This window comes from Coffea arabica, chromosome 8c (assembly GCF_036785885.1).
Source record: "Coffea arabica cultivar ET-39 chromosome 8c, Coffea Arabica ET-39 HiFi, whole genome shotgun sequence".
Taxonomy (NCBI): domain Eukaryota; kingdom Viridiplantae; phylum Streptophyta; class Magnoliopsida; order Gentianales; family Rubiaceae; genus Coffea; species Coffea arabica.
Window position 1 is genome coordinate 11,575,905 of NC_092325.1, and position 13,858 is coordinate 11,589,762.

Genomic DNA, 13,858 nt, shown 5'->3' on the forward strand with positions numbered 1-13,858 from the left:
GTTTTTCTTAACAATAAACAAAATATGACAAATTTTACATCTTTAGTTCTTTTTCCTATTTCAATCATCAATTTTATTATTTATTTTTCTATCACGGCGAGCCTCTTCATTTCCTTCTAGTTTGACATATAATCTATCCTCTTTGTAGATTTTGTAATTTCAATTTGTTAATATCTACAAAATTGAAGATAATAAAAAGAGGTTATATGAAATAAAAAAAAATAGACAAGAGACAAAAAAAATAGATTTTTTTAGCTTTTGTAATTTTATTGCCTTAAATCTAAAATTGTTTATTAAGTGGAAGGCATTATAGGTATTTTAATATGTTAAGGGAGGTAAGTGTAATTTCTTAAACCTAAGGGGAGCCGAGTGCAATTGGAGGTTTCTGAAATTATCCCTTAAAACTTTTTCTTCTCTCCGGTTATTTCCGTTTATTGCCTGTTATGTCTGATACATGTCTTCACATCGCCTTCACGTCAGCGCATTATGTGCCCCGCATTGTATGTCTTCCGTGTGGTCTCCCCACTCCCATTTCTCCACCATATCGGAGATGTATATACTTTGCATCAATATTTTAAAACTCGGACCGTTAATTGACTCAGTGAGATGTTTGAGTCGAGATTTAATTTGTCGGACCGATTCAACTCTGATTCAATAAAATTTTTTAAAAAATAATTTATATAAATATATATGCACAAAATAAGACATGCATTGGACTAATTTAAGACTTTATATGCTGAAAAATTTAATATTTTCAGAGAAGTTGGATTTTCATAAATAAAATTATAAGTTGAAATAAATAAATTTCATCTCAATCTTAATTGAATTTACCAAAAAAATAATGTTAAATCCAACTCAAAAATATCACAATATTTTGAAATTATACAAAATTCACATCTATGTGAATTAGACATTGTGAGTTTAGATTTTAATTCAAGTTTTTGATATTTAGATATTGCAACTTAAAAAAAAAAAGAAGTTTTGAGTTTGGAGGAAGTCAAGAAAATAAAAAATAAAATACAAACTTGATAAAAGGCAAAAAATGAGAAGAAAGTAAGTGAATGTAGCATTTAATAATTAGTGTTTAGGATTAAGGGAAACATATTTTTTTTAATTTTTTTTAATTTAATAGACAAAAACAAAAAACCGCCGATTCAACGATTCAATTCGGTTCGCACGGTTCGAACGATTCAATCCGATTTTAAGTATAATCAACTCAAAACATAAACCGGCCGAAGCCAAGGCCGGTTCGTGGTTCAACTGGTCCGGTCTAATTTTCAAAACACTGCTTTGATCTATCAAAGCCACTTTCAAAGCGTAGCAATTTTAGCAATGACCACAAATAGTTACTCGAAGAATAATAATAATAATTATAGACTTGAAATGGGATATAATGAGAGATTACATGTATCCTTTATAAGTTAGATTTCGACAATTTAAGAAGAGAATGACTCAAATTTCAAAATATAGGTAGAAAAATTTCTATTGTAATAAGTATAGATTTAGGAGTCTTGATAAATACAGATTTTCAAAATTTCCCTTTTAACTTTTTTATTTTTCACATATATATTAAAATTAATCTTTCCTCATCGAAGGTCTGGATGAATACTATATTATGTCACTTTAAAGTAAAATATCAAATTTTATATACGTAACATGTATCTAAAATTATTAGTGTATACACTACTAATATATAAATAGTTTATTTCATACATTATCCTTTACAACAAATATTCTGTCATTCGAACTATTTTACTGCTATAAGTAAGCCGTTTTATGTGACATCTGCCTGAGTTGATTGCTAATGGTAATACTTAGTAAATTGTGAAACAAATCTGATACTACACACAAAAGCAAGATTAGCAGGCTCTAGTGCGAGGAAAACCGCATGCTAATGTGACATCTGCCTGAGTTGATTCCTTTTTTAATCTTTATTTATTTTTAATTTGGCACATTGGTTCCCCAAGCTACCCTTCAATCACATGCTTCCACGTTATGCAATTGGAATGGGTACCAATTACCAACGACCATTCACACCTCATAATAATTCACGTGCGGCTTGTCAAACAAAAGTAGAATCCACCAACATAAAACTAATGAATTTCTACAACAAATAAAATTAAAAATGCAAGGAAAGAAACACATAAATCGATTCTCTGGACTATTAGGTGTCGGGCTCGTACCAAGACATTAGTCTCCAAATTATTAGGTCTCAAAATCAAAGGATTCAAAATCCATGGAAATAGAAAAGAAATTAATATTGGAAGAGTTTTCTGCTGCAAGAGGCCGACGCGATTCGAACAGAATTAGTCGCAAAACGTAAAATGAATGCTATGCATGTGTATTGTACCAAAAAAAAAAAAAAAAAAAAAAAGAGAAATCGAAACAAAAAGAGGAGTAGAACCTTTTTCTCTATTTCATGAGTCATTATCTTTCTTGTCCACATCATGGATTGAAAATAGCAAAATGCCTGAGCGTATATAAATAAGGCCACGTTGTGAGACTGGGCAGCGCTAATTCATTCATTCCCTGCCAAATAACCGAAACTTTTTCAGCAAAAATTTCATTATAGTCACAGCCACCGGCGGCTTTCTGGATTTCCCGGCGAACCCTGATTAAATCTTTCTTTGCATTAATTTCAAGAAATCCAAATGGCGGGTCAATCAAGAAAATGGATGATCCTTCTGGCTACTGTATGGATTCAGGCATTTACGGGGACAAATTTCGATTTTTCAGCATATTCGTCGGAGCTGAAGGAGGTTCTAGGGGTGTCACAGATGCAACTGAACTATTTAGCGACGGCGTCGGACCTTGGCAAGGCGTTTGGGTGGTCGTCGGGGTTGGCCTTGATGTATTTGCCGTTGTGGGTGGTGATGCTCATTGCTGCCTTCATGGGACTAGTTGGTTACGGAGTCCAATGGCTTGTGATTCGGGAATTTATCACCTTGCCTTATTTTGTGGTAAGTTTTTTCTCTTCATCTTTTCTCAATACTCTTGTACTGGAACTCTTGGCATATACGGCTTTAAATTTTCCAAGTCTAGTAAGATAGTTAATAGGTATGCTTAATTGGTACCATTTAATATACTAGCAAAATACAATTAACTAACATTTTTCCTTATTGCTACACTTAACTACAAAAATGAATGAACTCATATTTATTGTCGGAAACAGTTTCATGGCTTCGACGAACATACTATTATTACACTTCCCTTTTGTCCTTAGTGATTCTTCCGTCAGCATAAAATGAAATTGTTTATTTATTTTTTAAAAGTAAAAGAAATTCAGTGGGTGGCTATATAAATGTTTCCCTTTTATTTCTTTGGCTTTACTAGTATGGTTTTTTCTAGGGCGTTTCTATAAAAATTGTGGTAACATATTTTGTTAAACCTATATGAGACAATAAAAGTTGTTAGTAGAACCCAAAAAAATAAATAGAAAAGTTGTTAGAACCACATTTGCATGGTGATGAATTTAATATATAATTACGAACAACACATGACTAGCATATTAATATGAAATATTTAATAGGTGTCCAATAGGTATCCGTTACATAGTTATAACAACACTTGACGGGTATATTAATATGAATTTTTGAATAGATAACCAATGAGTATTCGTTAATATGCTTAAATCACACCTAAATAACTATGTAAATACACACTTACCTTTACTGTACTCCCTAAATCATGACACTTTTCTAAAGCACAATATATAAGCACACGTCTAAAAGAGGTGAATTCTGATATTATTATCAAGGCAAATTAGCAAAAAAAAAAAAAAAAAAACCCATCCTATGAGTGGAATAGTTCATATTTATATTCCCCAAAATTGAGACATTCAATATAAAAAATAAAAAAGACACCATTAAAGCATTGTCCTGCATGCTTTCTTAACTTCTTTCAAAAGGTTAAAAAAAGAATCATTAAAAAAAAAAAAGAAATCATCTTTTTTGTTTCTTTTTTTTTTTTGTGAAAAGAAAGATGTGCATCATTGTAAAGGTCATCTTTTGATGGAAGCTTAAATAACGTTCTTGTGCAGTATGCATTTCTTTAATTATTTTCATATTATTCATTCTCAACGGAAAAAGAACAAAATATGTATTACAAAGAAAGATAGTGATAGGAAAAACAAAGAGGCTTTTGACCATGAATAGATAAAGAAGAGAATGATAGCTACGAGAATATACTTTAAAGTGAAAGAAAAAGTAGTACATTCCAGTTTCTTCTGCTAATTCTACCACTTCACCACTATGATTTTGCACTTTTTCTTTCCTCCGCTGGAAAAAGATGTCCAAATTAAACTTTTTATTCGAGGTACTGCGAATTACAAAGATCGTTTTATTTTTGTCGAGCTATTTAATTTCATCCCTTCATATTTACTTGTATATGACATCCAGACGTGTCACTGTGAAAAGGAAAATAGAAAATTATTTTCCCCTAAATTTTGGGCTTTATCAAATTCTACAAAATTAAATTGATTTCTTACTATGTATCACATCTAGAGGTGGCAATATGGATAAATGGTTCATAATTGATTTTGACTTAATGGATGGTGGATGAAATTTATCCAATCCATTTAGATCCATTTAATAAATGGATCTAAATGGATGGATCTAAATGGATTAAATAAAAACCAATTATCCATTTATAATCCATTGAAATATTTTGGCTATTTTTTTTGTGTATTACCATTTCTTGTAATATGAAGATACTTTTTTATGTACTTGTAAATTTTAGGTGTATTTGGATGAAAAAGTGGACAAAATACTTAGATTTTTCATTTAAGAATTTAGGTATGAACAGTGACAGCCCATTACTCAGGCATGTTCTAGTGAAGGCATGCCAATGCCACTGGCTAATAAAAGAGGAGAATATGTGGGTCGACCATCTCTGCGGTGTGAAATCATCTTCAGCAAGACTTGAACACTCAGAGAAGCCATCCATGATCTATGTTGGAAGACACCTAGTGGCTAACGGTAGAAGTTCATGCATAACTACAAAGTTCTATTCTTGGCAAATTCTTAATGCATTTAATATAGAAAAACCATCAGAAATTAGACTCAATTCAAGAAAAGCTCTACATAATTCAGCTTCATTGACCATGATTATAATAGAAGCACCACTTCTTAACGGTTATTTAATTCCTTGGACAAGCCAACTCAACCTAGCTGTGATGTGCGGTTTTAGTGGACAAATTCGAGATTTCAGTTAGCTAATAAGTTTTGTAACCAATTTGGTTTTTAAGTAAATGGATATATGTGGTTTTTGTGGATAATCCATATAAATCCATTTAATTTAATGGTTTTACTTTGATCAACCATTTAAAACCAATACTATAAATGGATAATCCAAATCCATTTAATTATGGATTATATGGATGGATAAATGGATCTCAATCCAAATTGCCACCTCTAATCACATCCTCAGAATTTTTTTGATAGATTAATTCATGTTTCTAAACCATAATGACCTTCTTTCTCTAATCTATTTTCTTTGTATAGCTTTCCTAGAAAAATAATTTGTTATGACAGTTTTAAGTTACAACAAATACTGTTGGTCGATATCAAATTTTTAAGAGTTTTGTATAATTTCACTGTCGGAAAAAATAATAATATTTCAAAGTTGGCAGCGATAGAATAGAAATGTCAAGTTGGACGATTCCATATGGTGGGGGTAGTAAATGGAACACATATTGACACAATGACATATGAATATAAGAATCAAAGCTGAAAATATATGGTTTTTTGTAATCATGTAATTATAGCCTCTAATGAAAGGATAAAATAAGCTTTAAAAATATTAAAATTTGTAAAGGACTTTTTTATTTTACTTATTTAATTATATTTTTTTCCTTTTTTATAAGAGAATCAATAGTATTCTTACTTACCCCTTTAATGACTTGAATTCATAACTTCTCGATGATGATAAAATATCGTGTCAACAAAACCAAGTTTAAAAATAAATATCGTGTCAACAAAACCACCTAAAGCCTTCATCCTATGTTCATCTATGAGGAGTTATTTACCTCAAAAATAAAGATGAACCAAAAATCTCAATATCCAGGCTCACAATGGCCTCAGCAATCTAACTTTCAAAGCCATAAAACCCATAGACATTCTTGCAAAGGAAAAACTTAAAACCCATAGAAAAGTACTTCAAGAAATGTCAGGACAAGAATCCAACATCGGAATTTAATTTTTAGGCATAAGTGTATTGGTGTCAGATCCATGGATATATTCTTGTGCGGTTTTATGTTTGCAAGCGAAGATATGTCATCTAATTAAGCTTTAAAAGATGGAAAGATGGTGGAAGATACAGAAGTACGGGATTTGGCTTGGCAACTGGAATTAGCTTGGGGAAACGATAGGGAGAGGAGGGAAAGAGGTAGTTCTGTTGTCGGCTCCGCATGTTTTCTTGATTTATATTTGCTGATAATTCCTAGTTTATCTAGTTAGCTCTCTCAATACAAAGTTCTTCTTGTCCTAATCTTTCCTTGATCTCATGTTATCTTTATTTTCCTTCTTCTATTAATTCATTGCATTATTCTTTCCAAAAAGTTATGAGTATTTTTCTTTTCTTTTTCTTTTTTGGTGCTTGTCAATTCTTTTAGTAGCATATTTTAGGAAAAGCAAAAGAAGAACAATTCTTTCATCGTAAGAAAATAGTTTTGAGACTACGGCCCCGTTTGGAAGGTGAGTTTTTTGGGAATTTATCTAAAATTTTACTGTAACTTACTGTAGAAGTTTTTAAAAAAATTTTTGAAATGTGTAAACTTTTTACTATTTTGAAGTGCATAGTTTAAAAACTTTGAGAAATTTTTTAAGGTTACTGTAGTTAAAATTTTTAAAAAAACTTGTAGCAGACAAATTTGATAAAAAAACCTGGGTTCCAAACAGGCCGTACATTCAATGAATAGAAAAAGGAAAAAGTGAAAGGAATCCATTTTCATGGAAGACACTTTTGCAGGCTGATAAGCGATGAGGGTCATTTAGTCTTTTTATTGTTTCTATCATTAACGGGAGTTAGTGCTGGTGGGAATCTGTTATATGGTGAAATTACAAGGTTTGATTTGTTATTTGATCAACTATTAAATCCTTAACCTTAAAAAAGGGTTAATTATATTAACCTCCCCTCAGGTTTGATCAAATAACAAATCAAACCTGAGGGGAGGTTAATATAATTAACCCTTTTTTAAGGTGAAGGATTTAATAGTTGCAACAGAAGGAGGGGGAGCAATCCTATGGTAAGTGTGGTCCTACCATTCTCTGTCCCTACTCACCAATCTCGTCAACAAATGAGAATGATTAAGCAAATGTATGCTAATAAGATCTACTCATTTATTGGTAGAAAGAAGATTTATTTATTATAGTAATTTCATAATTTGAAAATGGGAAATAGCTTATTACCATGATTCTTTGGAACCACTCTTCTTGGATGACAAGAGAAAGAGAGAGAGAGAGAGAGACTAAACTACAATGCAGAAAACAATCACATAATAACTTTTGCCTAGTAAAGTTTCGATTAGGACTTGTTAGACTTAATTTCTAACCATCTCCTTCACACCATTACAATTTAAAAGCACCAAACTTATACGGCATTTGCCAAAGTTCAGTAGAATTATTTAGAAATGACATACAAGTGAGTGTGCTACAATACTTTGACAGTGAAATGCCCCTTCAATTAGGACCAAAAGCCCCCCTTCAATAGCCATCAATAAGGACTTGTTTAGTGAAATTATTAATTCATATGTATACAGTTGGTTATGATTAATTCTCAAGACGTGGTTATTACTAATTAATAACAAAAACAGAGTAGCATAAAATACTTGTGCAGCTGTTCTTTGTGGAAATTTTCTGACAATACCATTGAGCAGTTGAAACATTTGCCCCATTTCTTGTTTTTGCCCCCTTTTTATTTTTAGTTTCTTTTTTGTGGCTCGAGTTAAGCCATGTAATTATACTACTGGTTCAACAAATCACATAATTGGAGCTCCTTGCAACTCCAAATTCTGTTCTTGCTAATATGTTCTGAAAAAGGAACAATATCAAGACGACACATGATAGAATTGCTGTAGAACTTGGATAAACTTTTGAGTTGTATCTCTTATCTAAATTTCGGATTAGAGGCCTCGCAAGTTCCAGTCCAAACCAGTTTGCTCCTGAGATGTAAATAGGTGGAAGTATGTTTTGAATGAATTTAGACATGGTGTAAACTTACAGGATTGTGATGTAAAAAATAAAAAAGAACCATTTTGCCCTCAACTGGACTGAAATGGAACTTGTGAGGCGGTGATCCTTCTCCTACTACTACTTTTTTGCATTCTTTGTATTGACCCTGGCTGCCTGTATTTCCATTGCAGATGTTCTTGCTTTGCTTGTTGGCTGGATGCAGCATTTGCTGGTTCAACACAGTCTGTTTTGTACTCTGCATAAAAAACTTCCCATCTAAGTCTAACAGACCACTAGCACTTGCTCTCACAGTGAGCTTCAATGGAGCAAGCGCAGCATTTTACAATCTTGCTGCTACAGCAATGAACCCTTCATCTAGTGCACTCTATCTTCTTCTCAACGCCTTCATACCGTTGTTCACATCTCTGGTAGCACTCATTCCTATTCTTCGTCAACCAACTCTGGATACCCTTCCTCCTGATGCTGTCAAGCGTGATCAGTTTATATTCATCATATTGAATTTCTTGGCTGTCATTACTGGCATATATCTCCTTCTTCTACATCCAGTGAGTACAAAAGCCGCACGTTTCCTATTTAGCGGTGCCATTTTCCTCCTCCTGCTTCCCTTAGGTATCCCTGGTATAGTATATGCAAGAAATTGGTTCGATCAAAAAATTTACTCACGCTTCCGCATGGAAGGCTCCAGTTTCATACTTATTGATCATGATGATCTTGAACTGCATAGGGGGCTTCTTAGTCGAGATAATAGCTTAAGAAATGGATCCCTTTGTTCTGTCGATGGTGACGAAAGTGTTAAAGGAATTTCTAGACAAGAAAGTACTGAATCCAATGGAAGGTGTTGCAAGACTGTAATTGAGAAGGATCAATTGATAATGCTAGGGGAAGAGCACAAGGCTCGAATGCTTGTTCGTAGGCTGGACTTCTGGCTATATTACTTGGCATACTTCTGTGGAGGTACAATTGGATTAGTCTACAGCAATAACCTAGGGCAAATTGCAGAGTCACTTGGACAATATTCAAAGACTGAACTCCTTATAACACTCTATTCATCCCTCTCTTTCTTTGGTCGCCTGCTTTCAGCTGTACCAGACTTAATCAGGACGTAAGTTCAGGACTTTATCTTTTTGTATGGTAAAGTGTACATTGCACATGTTTTGTAGTTCTGTTTTGTTTTCAGATATTTGAGAATCGGAAGGAGAAAGGGAAATCAGAATTTGGATCCCTGACTATAAGCAGAGTAGCTTCCTAACAATTAGGTTACTGTTGAAGTGGTTATGAATGCTGGTTCTAACTTTTGAACTATTTTGTATGTGCAGAAGATTCTATTTCGCAAGGACTGGATGGTTGGCAATTGCACTGCTGCCTACACCAATCGCATTCTTCTTGCTTGCTGTAACAAGCAGTCAAATGGCACTTCAAGCAGGAACAGCTTTGATTGGATTGAGCTCTGGCTTCATATTTGCAGCTGCAATTTCAATAACATCTGAGCTGTTCGGGCCTAATAGTGTAGGTGTCAACCACAACATTCTCATTACAAACATCCCTCTTGGATCACTTCTGTATGGTGTCCTTGCAGCAATAGTCTATGATGCCAATGCCGGTTCAGGCCTTGGAGCCGTCACTGACATGGTCTGTATGGGTAGAAAATGCTATTTCTATACCTTTGTTTGGTGGGGAGGCATCTCCATTTTGGGATTAGCATTCAGTGTGCTATTATTCTTGAGAACTCGACCGGCTTATGGTCGCTTTGAACAGAATAGATTATCCACATTGTTGTATTAGGAGCATAAAGTGTATAGAACTAGTCATCTCCAGCTTAACGTGTAGGGATTTTCTTAGCACTCAGTATGGAAAAACGTACAACTATTGCTGATGGGAATGAACTCGTTTTCCTTGGAAAATGTCTGCTCTGATAGTTTTAATTTCAGGTTGCAATTTTGGCAGATTTGAATCTCTCTACTCGTTCTTGCCCATAATTCAGGTTAGACTAGCTCTGATTTTACGACATTTGGTTCATTTCTAAGTGCATCAGAAAATTGTAATTAACCAATCAAAAAAAAAAAAAGAAAAAGAAAAGCCAATTATGATGTGTATTTGTTGGTCGTAAATTTCAAGAAGGTCTAACTACTAAACACCTCTCAATAGTTTATGCTTTCTATCTTAGCATGGTTGCACCATGTCAACCAAGGAGTAAAATCATTCATACGTTGAAGAAGCAAGAAATAGATAAGAACAAGAGGAGTATTAGTTTCTTTATATAAAAGAATTTATTATAAAATGCAAAGCAATCTACATAGTCTTCAAGAACAAACTAGTTTCGGGTAAGAAGAGTATAGAAAGAAGAATCAAACTGTCTAAATGTAGTTACAAAACGTTTCATTCTTGATGCAAAGGAACAATCTCTCATATGCTAATGCCATTTTCTGTGCAGTAAACATTGAAGACGCATAGTCTCTACATGACTTTCCTCTCTGTGACAGTCTCTTTGATCCTTCTGCCACCACCAACTCCAAAGCCTCTAACAAGGATTCTACATTCGGCGAAAACATGAATCCAAATTCATCATTTACAAGAATTGTACCCTTAATGCTAGGGAATCTTGAAGCCATCACAGGCTTTCCACTCATCATAGCTTCCATGAGTATGAGATCAAGCCCCTGTGGTCTAAGCGTTGGATTAACAAAAATGTCAATAGAGCTATAAAAAGCGTGTAATTCTGATAGATTCATTGAGCCTAAAGCAATCACTTTAGGCCCTAAATCTCTATATCTTTGTAACCATGGTCCAGAGCCTGCAACTATCAAGTAAACATCACTGTTTTTCTCCTTGAGTTTTGAGAAGGCTTCATATAGCAATGGATGACCTTTATCCTTCACTAGCCTTCCAGCAACACCAAGTACTAAGCTTGCATTTTGAGGCACACCAATTTTGGCTCTGAATTGATTGCCTAATCTCAAATCTTCTTGAAAATCTTTCTCATTTACGCCATTGACAATAACATGAACTTGTCTACTTGGAATTTGGTACACATCCCTTAGCATCTCCCCACAGCTGTCGCTTATAGCAACATGGTGAGCATAGTTTCTGAAGAATCTAATCTCATACAGAACTTTGGGGATCACCCCATGTAGACTACTATTAAAAGCAGGAGAAATCGGCTCGTTAGGCAGCCATGCCAAATCTTGATATATACTAGACTGCACACTCTCGAGGGCTATACCGTGCCATGATACGACTAGGTTTGGAACATGACGTGCTACGTGGAACGGAAGTGCTACACTTTCTGTATGAATTACATCAAATTCTCGGCGATTGTTTTCTGCTTCATATTGCTCCAAAGCTTTATTATACCGCCATCTTCCCGGTTCACCCTCGTGCCAATGAATTACAGGTGAAAAAGATTGACTTTCTCGTGGAACATTCTCATCTTGATCAGGTGGAGAAGTGAAGACATGAACCTGATGTCCACGGCGAGCTAAAGCAGTATGTAAGGTGTGCGCATGGCGCTCCATGCTACCAGGGGTGGCACTAGTTGGCCATTTTCTTGAGAAGACGGCGATTTTAAGAGTTTCTGATGGGGGATTTTCATGGTTGAACTTTAGACGATTCCAAGCAAATTCAGCAGTGCGAAGATCACCTGACCATGACTTGTTTTGATTAAATGAATTTTTGCATACTGAACTTGAAGGGGTGTGAAGGAGAAGAAGAGCTGGGATTGTGAAAACTACAATAAAACAAAGGGTTGTGGAGAGGCTAGATTGGAGGGAGATCACAGGTCTTTTGGGCTTGCTAACTAAGGCCATTTTTCTGTGGTGGTTTGGAAGTTTGGGTTGAATTCGTGTACATATTTAGTTGGGAAGTCTATATTGTGAAATTGAATAAATGGACTTTGAGAGTTGTAAACTGAAAAGTTAAGCAAAGTGGGAAGTTAGGCACGATTACAAGCAAGTGCATTAGGTTGGAAGTTCTCCAAAGCATACGTTTCTAATGCCGCTTTTTAAAAAAAAAAAAAAAAACAGAAAAAAAGTGCTTCTCATGCCATAATTAATTCATGTAGCTTCCTTTTTGCATTGTAAGAAGAGAAGTCATCAGTTTTATTTTATTGAGTCACAAGTTTTTTCCTCTCATTTTCTATTATTTTTCTTGTCATATATAGTCATGATCATAATTGAGTTTTTATGAACAGTTATTCGAAATTCTGTCATGATTTCCATTGAGAAATGGGAAGTAATTTTACTTATACATTTATGCTTTTTTTGTTGTGGGGGAGACCGGGGGGGGGGGGGGGGGTTTGGGGTGCAATGTATCCATTTATGCAAATTTTGCGTGCTTCATTTTTTTTCTTTTTTTGTGAACCAGAAACTGGGGGAATTTTTTTTAGTTCCAAATCAAGTTCTTAGAAAAGAAATTCGAAGGGCAAAATTTTTATGTTTTTGAACATTGATTGTGTCGGCCCCTCTTGTGCATCCGTCTTGGAATGCCATGTATGAAAGACGACAGTCACATGCAATATAATAAATATACAAGAGGATGGTTATTAGTTAAAAAATAAAGAAAATTATGAAAGTAGAAATTCTCATAGAAAAACTTGAAAATTTTATTGTACAACAATTTTTTTTGAAAAAAATACGACTGTTTGAGTAAAGACATCTCTTTACTTGATTATTAATTCCAAATGCAAAATACAACTTTATATATGCTATGAGATAAAAATTAATCCATAATTACTTTGTACCAAAAGTAAATTATCACAAGCTCCAACTTCGCAAAAAAAAAGTAAAATATCCATCCCGAAAAGGGTTGAATAAAAAGAAAAGATTCAATGAATAAAAGACTCTTATAGTTTTTTCCCCCTTTTTTTCCTTTTTTGTTCCTTTCTACAGAGATCCAGTAAAAGTCTAAATTTAAGATCTCAAAGGTGAACGATTAGTTTGCTTTGGTAAAAAAGAATTTCGGGTTAGTTTCGGGTTAGTTTGCTTGCCAAAAAGTCTTTGGCTTTGGTAAAAAAGACAGGCATTTTAGGCAGGTTTCAAGTATTTTCTTCTGTACGTAATTGATCTGGATTCACGTTTGACTTTCGGACACTGACCTCGTTTGCTTGCTTTCCATTCTAAGCACCATTTCCCATGGGATTTCTTTGACTGATAAGTCAACTCTAAGAATTTCCATCCAACCGGACGGTAGTCATAATTTAATAATGTTTTAATCTATGTTTTTAAACTCGGACGGGACAACTGTTTAGTCCGAGCGATCTGAATTACTTTAAAAAATCATCTTTAAAAAATTCGATCAAATCCGATAAAAAATTGGATTTGACCAAGAATTGATGAAAAACCAGACAAAACCCAGTTTTTTTTTCGTTTGCGTTGGAATAAGACGGATGCTTTGACTAGTTTTGCCAAGATGAAAAGAAACCTAGTGCTGCAGTACTTCGATTTGAAAGCCCCTTCATGTCAAACCTCCTTAGCTAACCTTCACTTTCCAAAACCCAAAATTTTGACCAAATATGCATGAAGTTCTCGTGTCCTAATTCCCAACTGGATCCTAATTCGCCATGCATGAGATGAACAAACACACAGAAGCTATAGAGAGAGTTGAACTGGATTTAGGATAAAGAGGAAAAAAAAGAAGAAATGAGCAAAAAAGGGAAGAGAAGAGAGAAGAAGGGA

At 34.2% G+C, this 13,858-nt stretch overlaps 2 protein-coding genes across 3 annotated transcripts; one reads left to right on the forward strand and one right to left on the reverse strand.

The window, feature by feature from the left end:
* The first annotated feature begins 2,493 nt into the window (after positions 1–2,493).
* Positions 2,494–10,090, forward strand: LOC113706703 (protein NUCLEAR FUSION DEFECTIVE 4-like). Of its 2 annotated transcripts, none has more exons than XM_027228653.2 (3): positions 2,494–2,960; positions 8,360–9,291; positions 9,506–10,090. In XM_027228653.2, exons 1-3 carry the CDS (start codon positions 2,652–2,654, stop codon positions 9,969–9,971), a joined length of 1,707 nt encoding a protein of 568 aa, XP_027084454.1. In that variant the 5' UTR covers positions 2,494–2,651; the 3' UTR covers positions 9,972–10,090. The 2 variants fall into 2 exon arrangements, with proteins under 2 accessions (XP_027084454.1, XP_071920117.1); XM_072064016.1 differs by lacking the exon at positions 2,494–2,960 and adding an exon at positions 5,826–6,384.
* Positions 10,091–10,524: 434 nt separating this feature from the next.
* On the reverse strand, positions 10,525–12,024 carry LOC113705395 (uncharacterized). The gene has a single exon (XM_027227242.2). The coding sequence runs from the start codon at positions 11,990–11,992 to the stop codon at positions 10,544–10,546; it is 1,449 nt and encodes a 482-aa protein (XP_027083043.1). The 5' UTR covers positions 11,993–12,024; the 3' UTR covers positions 10,525–10,543.
* Between the last annotated feature and the right edge of the window lie 1,834 nt (positions 12,025–13,858).

Coding starts and splice junctions, on each gene's coding strand:
- LOC113705395 (XM_027227242.2), bottom strand. CDS start 11,992: ATGGCCTTAGTTAGCAAGCCCAAAAGACCTGTGATCTCCCTCCAATCT.
- LOC113706703 (XM_027228653.2), top strand. CDS start 2,652: ATGGCGGGTCAATCAAGAAAATGGATGATCCTTCTGGCTACTGTATGG. Junction 2,961..8,359: donor TCACCTTGCCTTATTTTGTG/GTAAGTTTTTTC, acceptor TTTCCATTGCAG/ATGTTCTTGCTTTGCTTGTT. Junction 9,292..9,505: donor GTACCAGACTTAATCAGGAC/GTAAGTTCAGGA, acceptor TTGTATGTGCAG/AAGATTCTATTTCGCAAGGA.